The following is an 8,966-nucleotide window of genomic DNA, read 5'->3' as shown; positions in this document are numbered from 1 at the left end:
GGACTCTAGGGAAGTCAATAAGAAATAGGCGAGATAGTTTGCTAGGAGAACTTTTCAGGCATGAAGGTCTAGTCAGAGACATATTAGAGGCAGAAACGGGAGTTAGGAGGGGTAGAGATTAGATTACTGTTCGCAAATAGTTAAGGATGTGGTTTGTTCTAGTTTTAAGGAAATGCGAAGATTAGCTCAGGATAGGAAAGAGTGGAGGTGCGTGTCCATGCAGTCTTACAACTGACGACCTTGTGATGATGATAGATTATAATACTATTGTGTAATATACATATAATTAGTACGACAATTTATTTCAAGTAAAAACTTACTTGACTTGAAAAGGATGTGTCGGTGGACGGAATCGGTTTGGCAACGGTAATATTGACTGGTCCTGTTGGCGCACTTTTAAGAACTTGAACGGCCCTTTCTAAGCTGGCATTTTTTAAGTTCACGTCATTTACTGACAGCAACCTGTCTCCAGGTTTTAATCTGCCGTCAGCTTGAGCCACTCCTCCGGGAACCAAAGACCTTATCACAATTACAGATTGATGCGGGTTAAGGGGATCCTTTAAGAGAAAGTTATTCTTCGATTAATTAGTGTATTGAGAACGTTTAAGTTATTGTTCTCCTAAAGAGCAAATTTTGCCAGTACAAATTATTTATTAATTTTTACATAATACAGTAGATACGAGTTACCCACGAAAAGTGGTCTCCTGGTCTAAAATTTTCATTAATCAAGCTTCTAATATCAAACAAGTGACTAGTGTTTAGATTATATTTTTATTAAATAGAGTGTATTAACCTGATAATCTAGGACGGAAAATCCCAAGCCGTGTTGTCCCTTTTTTAGTTCAATAACTACTCCATTCTCTCTCCACATTGGTACCCCAAGTAACAACTCTAATGATCTGAAGCGGGGATTATTATTATTAATAGAGCATTGATCTTGAGAGATCATTAACGTCAATGACGATTCCGATTTCGCTTTAACTAAATTACTAGAGCAGTGGCGAAGATTTCCAAGTCTTCTTGGAGGCAACTCCTGCGAACGCATGTGTCATTCAATACAAAAGGAAGTATGTAATATTGGTCCAATTCTTACAGTTTTGTTGTTGTTTTTGGACGAGGGTAAAGTTGATATCGAAGATGGGGTGCAAAACTCACTGGCTCTGATAATTTCTTGCAATTGTTCATATTTGGGCCCCCGTAAAAATCTCTCGAAACTTAGCGTTGTCACTTGGCCGGTTACTTTAAGCAAGTTTATAGCTCTTTGATTCGAAAGCCCTATCAGTGACACGTCGTCCACCTAAAGTCAAGTCAGTTATAGCTAACCAGATTAATAACTTGATAAATGATGCTATTATTATCAACACTGATAAAAAATATTGTCTTGAAGTTATAGTGACGAACTTGAAATTATTGAGCCAAGTTCCTTCCAGAGTTTCATATTTATATCAAAATATTTGTTTCTTAAAATAAGATAGCTTAACTTTTCATTGAACAAACAGAGTACTGTTATGTTTTAATTTGAAATTATTGTTTTGATCACATTCAGCAAAAAGTGTAGGACCCAAGAAATATTTTTTGTCGAAATTTTTTATCAATGTGCAGACATTTACCTTCACTATTCTGTCGTTGATTTTTATTCTTTTGCATAAATCTGCTGCACTGTCCTTGGTAATACTTTTGACAAAAATTCCCGATATCTCTTCTACAAATAAATACAATAATATTTATTTAAAACATTTAGTACCTATGTACTGTTCATTTTTCAGTTTTATATTTTGCGTCGGTTTTATTTTGTGCTAACGTTTCGTGTAAAATTCACTCGTTATAAAAATAAGAAGGTACCTATGTACATACGTACTGTTTCAAAGATATTTGTATTTTACTTAAAAATTTTAGCTTTAAATAAAATGGAAGCGGTACTGACAGATCAGTACTGTATGAAAATAAATAAAAGTAAAACTAAAATACTGGTATGCAAGGGAAGAAAAAGTAGGGAAAGAGCGGATATAAAGATAGGAGACGAAAAATTAGAAGAAGTGGCTGATTTTAGATACCTAGGAAGTCAGATAAGTGAGGATGNCTTGTTGTGTATCCAAAGTCATCCTCTTCTTCGGTATCAGCAGCTATTTCTTCTTTGGTCCTTTTTATGTTGGCTGCGCTTGCCCTGTCGATCTTTTTTAATGAAATACTATATAAATTGTAAGTCATAAGGGGGGGAGGGGGCGGTTAAGATACTTTATCTGTCTACCCAAAACCAAAATTTTAAATATTCTATAAACAGGATGGTAACTTGATGATTTTCACTAATCTGTTATTACCATTATTTTTCTATTCATAAATTATGAACTCCGTGTATATTTACTACGAAAAATTGCTCATTTTGAAATTAAATTCAAATTTTTATGAAGCCTCGCCGAAAACAAAAATCTAGTCCTTTATTTTGTTAAATTGTTCATTTTTTAAAAGTAAATGTGAAAATAACGAACCTCCTGTCCTTTTGCACTAACAGTACGACCTTCTAATTCACGTACGTCTTCTTCATCGTCACTATCGCTAGGTGATTCAAGTTTATTAGTATTTGTAGTAGCGACTTCGGACGTTTCTTCTGCGACATTGTTGTTCGTTTCTTCATGGTCTCTTTTCTTCATTGAAGATTTTAATTCTGTTACCCTGTTTTTAAATGACCCACCTGCTCCTCGTCGAACTGATTCGCGGCTAATCGCGTTTTTTTCTTCATTTATTCGATCTTTATATTTTACCGACTTCTTAGGCTTCGCTTCTTGTTTTTCGGATTCCTGCAAGGAATTATGTGTTATGTTTACCTAAATTAGTTTTTACGGTTTTGTTTTTTGATTGACTTACTATGTGATTGTGTTGTTCTTCACGACTACTGTTATTTTTATCTAAGAATGTATTTTCGGTCCGATTCGCCCTCTAAAAAAGTTAACAACAATAATTGTCAGCAGATTTTTGTTTAATTTTATCTGTACCAAAGGTACCAAAGATTGAAGAACAAATGTTAGGGGATTGGGAGCGTTTTTTATCGCTTCTATAGCCTTTTCGTGACTGGCTCTTCTCAAGTCTATTCCGCTCACATCTAATATCCTGTCGCCAGTCTTAAAAAAAAAATCAAAAAGTAATTGACGCGGTATTACGTTGAATACAATTATTTTTTTTGTTACCTTAAATTCACCTGTTCTCCCAGCTGGACTGTTTGGTACCACATTTTTTATAAAAATGCCCATTACCGAATTGCCGGATTCTTGGGAGGCATTCAGATCTACCTGAAGGTAGTTGTGTCATTTTCGTTAGCTACTTTAGTTTGAATCCCGAATTTTTGTTAAAAAAAAATCAAGTCCGCTATGTCACACGCATTTTCTAATAAGGACAAACTTTAACAGCAGAAGGCAATGTAATTATTAGATACGTTTCGTTCGCTTATAAATATCATTTGAAGTGTCCGACGTCATATCAAGTTTAAGTAGATGCAATTTCGTATTCCGAAAATCGTTAACTTCCACTTAACGATAACATGAATAAATCTAAACCTATATTGCATCGGGGTTTGTGTGTGTATCAAATATTTTTGATGAAGGTCGTTTCTATTTATCGAAACGTTTTTACATCTATTTTCTCCTCTATTTTTAGAAACACCGCGAAAATAGTGAAACTTGTATTCACTTGTTTAGCGTGAATTCAAAAAATACTAATAAACAAAAGTTAGGTACTTTGGCTGTACTTTCGAAAACAGATTACACGCATTGGCTTGGAATTTTGTATATAGGGGGTTTTCACTTCATTTATGTTATCATTTCCTATCGTTATCCTACAGTCCAATGAACCTAGTGCCCAGTGAAATTTCAATTACCCCCTTACTACCCTATCGTAACCGAATGTTAACGGAAGATTACGGTAGGAAACGACCGCACGAACGAAGTGAGTATTGTCGAGATCGAGACCTTTATCTGTCGTAAAAAGTTATTTTATTTTTAACCTTTTTGTTCTTTGTTCAGAAAATGCGTGCTTTTTCTAACAATAGTAGTGAAAGTGATCTTTTTTTTTTTGTTTGAAAACCTACTTTGCCTCCCACGATGCTTATTCCCAAACTTTGGTTGTTCTCTCTATAGACTTTTACATGCCTTGTAGGACCCCAATGTTTTTCCAGCATTTCCTCAGATCTTTCCCTCATCAAATCTCCACTAATTACTTCTCTTGATCCTGATACCGTTTTTGGCAGAGGCTGCCTAAAATATTACAACATTTGTTCTTTTTCCTTTTTAAATATAATCATTGTTCATCGAAAGATTGTCCTTTTTTTTCCAATTATTACTGTCGTTAGCCTAATTAAACTAGATAAACTTTTCTTTCTTAGGCTTCGGTTTTAAAAAGTTATTTTTCCACTGTCAATCGTATTGTAATGGTTTAAAATTAAAAGCATTTTATCGGTAATTGATGTATTTAATATGACGGGAAATGACTTTCTATAACATGATTCTACAAATGTTAAATGTTTATAGTCTTTTAATGGTCGGTAGTTATCCGAAGCGCATTAAAACAACAACTGCTAAAAATTACCTAAAAAATTGCAACAATTCATTTACAACTAAAAATATTTGGCAATCGTTTATAAGCACAAGTTTGGTCTCGTATTGTATCAATTAAAATACCTCTGTTCGTATATAAATACAACTTTTGCAAATATCTCACCTTACAAAAACCGTAGTTATTCATCCTTAACAGCGGCTATGTTTTGCTTTTTTTTATTGTCATAAATACACAGCGCAATTGAATCTAATAAGTAGCGAGCACCATCGCGAGAATCATCATTCTTGAAGACGTTTAGCTTTAAACTAAATTTAGCTGAATTTGTATTACTTAACTACCGTGTCCGTCATTAACATGGTAAACAAACGATGAAGTAGGTGCTGCAAGCCGCGCGAAGTAAACTCTATTTACTGTGGCGATTTTTTAACTTGAAAAAAAAAGACCTGTTCTATGTAGGACTGACGGAACATCTCATTGTGATTGTAGGTGTGATAATATTCGTATAAACTAATGACGAAACATAAAAATGTAAAAAAGTTTGACGATCCATTTCTTTCGCACTGTTTTATTGCAACACTCAATTAAAATTTACTACCATCACGCATAATTTTATGATTTTCAATTTCCGTGTGTATAGGTACAACTAAACATGTATCATTATTGAAAATATTAGGAGCTTTTTTTTTAATAATGTTTAGCAATATTTAAGTCAGGTTCCTGACCGTTACTGTTAAATTATGTAGGTATTTCTAGGGTGGCGGTGAAATAATTACACAGCTATGTTTTTTGTAACGTTTCAATTTATTTAACCATCATCAGACTGAATAAATTTTTGTTTTTTATGGGCTATCTACATACTGCTTGCTACATCGTACAAATGAGTGTTTCTATTAATGAGAGTTTTGGTGAAAAATGAAAAACAAAAAGCGAATAAGGTGACCTAAAAGTACAGGTCCTTACCTAATTTTAAACACTGTTCATTTAAATCGATAATTGAACGATTATTCAGCAAGCTGTTTGCTAAAACAATGACACAGACACGGGAAAGAAACCTTATTAGTTGCAGCTAGTTCATCCTATTAAATAGCAGCTTCATGCTAAATTCAATATCAACACAGTCAGGTTTCCAAACAATAAGTATATTATCAGACGTATACCTACATACATTATGCCTTTTTAAAGATCTATTAACAGTGACAATGATATATCTAATTAATTAATTGGTTTTTCAATGTATGCTGAATAAAGCACTAAAACTTAAAATTCTACATGAAAACGTTTGAAAGCCTGATACACGTTTCCGTACCCAAGGTGCCATCCTTAGTTAGATACTGAATTAGATTATTCTATTTAAGGTCCCTCTCTAAGACAATTCGAAATTTTGAAATTGCGATTAAGGAGAGCCCCACAAACAGATTTAACAGTTGTAAGCACTCACAAATATTAAAACAATTTTAAATGTCTCTAGGGTCCGTACTAGGAATGGTAAAGTTTCAGGGAGATCGCTGGTTGTGAATGTAATTATAAAGTAGGTCAAGAAAGAGTTAAAGTCGAGTGCCAAACGAAGAATATTGAACTGCATCGTGTGTATAAAATTGATATTTGGCGCTTTGATTTACAGTAGAAGGACCAACCTATCTATTAGAGTCGTTTAGTACCTATACCCACAAAAACTAACTCGAACTTCTTGAACCTTACTGGAGAGTGGGATATGGGAAGTAATTTTAATTCCATAATAACCTCGAAAGATCGAAACAAGTAGGGTCTGGTTGTAATTGATGGTTATTATCAAATATGTGAACGCTGCACCAGATTTTTCTCTTCTATTAACTCTATCTTGAACTAAAAGTTCTTCAAATCTAACGTGAATAATTGTCCTACGGTTATGATTTATATAGTATAAGTGCCTCCCAATTCCTATGCTAAAAAGTCTGGAACTGTCGGCATCTACTACCCCTAATCGTAAGTACCGCCACCCTCCTTTACGCCAGTGATACACCGATCTCAATAAGCATTCTAATTTACATTAATCAATCGCTAACTGAAAATGACACCTTTTAGTTTTTTTACATATGTTTTAGTGCTTTTTAAAGCCTATTTACCTGCATTGTTACGTACCTCGATAGTAAAATTTGTTGACTTAAGTAAGCGAGGATGGACGATCTCTTGCAGAAGATTATTTGTTTTGGATTAACTGTTTGTAACGAATGCCTTCGTTGATGTTTTTCCTTTTCGTATTTTCCATTGCAACTACAGTGGGTAATCGAGGCACTTTTAAATTTGTGTTTTATCGTTAATTTGTTATTGACGAAATCGTCCGAAACATTTTCGATATAAAAGTTACCATTTCTATTTGTTATTTCTCTAATACTAATGGTAGAATCTTTCGAATTTGACAATGATTTTATGTTGGAGTCGTCTTTTGATTCTCGAACTAAGTTATCGTTTTTCACTTTATCGTTATTATTACTTTTCGAATGTAAAAAGTACGCGTCCAAACAATCTGCATAATCGTTGTAATATTCATTTATTTTTATGTGCTTTTTGTTTTTGTTTTCACGGAACCAACCGAGTTGATTTAGGGTTGGCTCGCTTTTGTACTTGAACGTATTATTGCTAATGAGTGGTTTATCTTCGTCGATGAATTCCATTAAAAAAAAATCGTCCGATCCGAAAGCGTTTAGCGCCTCGTTGTAAGAATTTAAATCGTTTTCGAATTTCGTGTTCAATGGTAGCAGTTGATTATTATTGTTACGGTTGTTGAGATATGTTTTACATGGACGCATTCCTGGATCCGAACGAACTGACGGAACAGATGAAGGATCGATTTGTTGCATATTGTTTGTCGTTTGTTTGTTGTTAATAATGTCGTCGGATGTAGAGTCATCGATACAAGTGTCATATCCTTCTTTATCGGTGTCATCCGGTTGTGGAGATATCGAGGACATTCGTTCGCTTTCCGATGCGATTTCGGATGCGGCCAGTAACACGTTGGGGTGGTTTTGTACAATTTTCGTTTTAGAATTTGGAACCGTTACGTTACTTAGTAAACAAATTTGAGTTTTCTGATCGGCCTTAAAATTACAACTATCACCTAGGAAGCAATATTCTTTTGAACTATTGCACTTTAATGCACGATGGAGTTTATCAGTTGGCCGTGCTATTTTTAATTCACTATCCGCGCACTCGTTAAAGCTAATTCGATTTAAAAAATGTCTGCTCTCTTGACAAGGAGTATCGTTATCTCTTTCGCAAACGTCCTCAATTGTTGAGTCGTACGACGAGTGGGTGAACGAATTGTCTTCGTCGAGGCAAATCTCAACACCAATCAAATCCTGACAGTCGTCAAGACATTCTTGAAACTCGTCCAAATACGTGCCTTCGTCCTCTGTATCCTATAAATTAATAATGATCCAGTTCAATCGTATTTTTATCAGTAAATTGATAAATAATATGACGAGAACTTGAGGATCTACTATCGGGTTGCTTTTTATTAGCGATAATCAAAGAGCTTTTAGTTTTTAAAAAGTTTATTTGCACAAACAAAATTAAAAAAAAAAACATGTACTTTCTTAATTTTTACTATTTCTACACTATAAAATTAAACGCTAATGTATAAATAGTAGGTATATAATATATATTTTACTAACAACGGTTTATGTACTAGAGGAACTCGCATTCAGTAACGTGATATTTAAGCTTTTGTTTTGGCATTTCATCTGTGAACGAACTTGGATCTAAAAACCAGAAAAGTAGAGATCAAAATTGTAAAAACGACATTTGTTAATAATTTTACGTACTTACATTTGGAATTTGTTTAACTGTTGCGCCCACTCTTCCATTTTCTTCCTTATTAACTAAAAACAATGTTACTCTATTAGCTATAGAGCACTTATCATTAGAAACACTCACAAACACTTAACATCATATTCTATTTTATTGTTGGTCGTTTTATTTTAATTATGCGCGTGATAATATTATATAATTTAATAACTAATTATATATTTCATTAATGTTTACTGGGGACGCACATTTTTTTTTTCTCTGGACGATTAAATGCAAGGAATGAAGTAATACTGTAAAAATGTTATTATAGTTTTAACAGATTGAACCTAAAAGGCACTAATGCTCGGTCAAACAGGAGGAGGACACACACACATATTGAAGGATTACGTTATCCTGGTTAAGTAAAAGACAATCAAAAGATACTAAAAATATGTAGTTAAGCATGTAGGGTCGAGATATAGGGACAGAATAGTGATGTGCGGTAGTGCCATCAGTGCTAAGAGTCTTGCCTTGTTTGTCCGAGCCTTTACGTAATCAGTTTCTAAGGCTTTGTTGTTTCGGTGCTGCTTTCTAATGAATTACTATTACGTATAAATTATAATATATAAAATTATGAAAATAAATAAAAGTAAAAC

At 33.8% G+C, this 8,966-nt stretch overlaps 1 protein-coding gene across 1 annotated transcript in view; it reads right to left on the bottom strand.

Annotated features, from left to right (window-relative positions):
- Positions 1-7,930, bottom strand: part of LOC108742780 (multiple PDZ domain protein) — a 17,812-nt gene extending 9,882 nt beyond the window's left edge. Inside the window, exons 1-9 of the mRNA XM_025974435.1 lie at positions 6,664-7,930; positions 4,079-4,244; positions 3,183-3,284; positions 2,991-3,116; positions 2,863-2,934; positions 2,487-2,795; positions 2,055-2,172; positions 1,094-1,239; positions 321-557 (exon numbers count right to left, since the gene is read on the bottom strand). Coding sequence (XP_025830220.1) covers positions 321-557; positions 1,094-1,239; positions 2,055-2,172; positions 2,487-2,795; positions 2,863-2,934; positions 2,991-3,116; positions 3,183-3,284; positions 4,079-4,244; positions 6,664-7,493 — 2,106 coding nt within the window. The 5' untranslated portion in view covers positions 7,494-7,930. The remainder of the gene's footprint in view (positions 1-320; positions 558-1,093; positions 1,240-2,054; positions 2,173-2,486; positions 2,796-2,862; positions 2,935-2,990; positions 3,117-3,182; positions 3,285-4,078; positions 4,245-6,663) is intronic.
- Between the last annotated feature and the right edge of the window lie 1,036 nt (positions 7,931-8,966).

This window comes from Agrilus planipennis, unplaced genomic scaffold (genome assembly GCF_000699045.2).
Source record: "Agrilus planipennis isolate EAB-ADULT unplaced genomic scaffold, Apla_2.0 scaffold40, whole genome shotgun sequence".
NCBI classification, from domain to species: domain Eukaryota; kingdom Metazoa; phylum Arthropoda; class Insecta; order Coleoptera; family Buprestidae; genus Agrilus; species Agrilus planipennis.
This window is presented reverse-complemented; position numbering and strand designations above follow the sequence as displayed.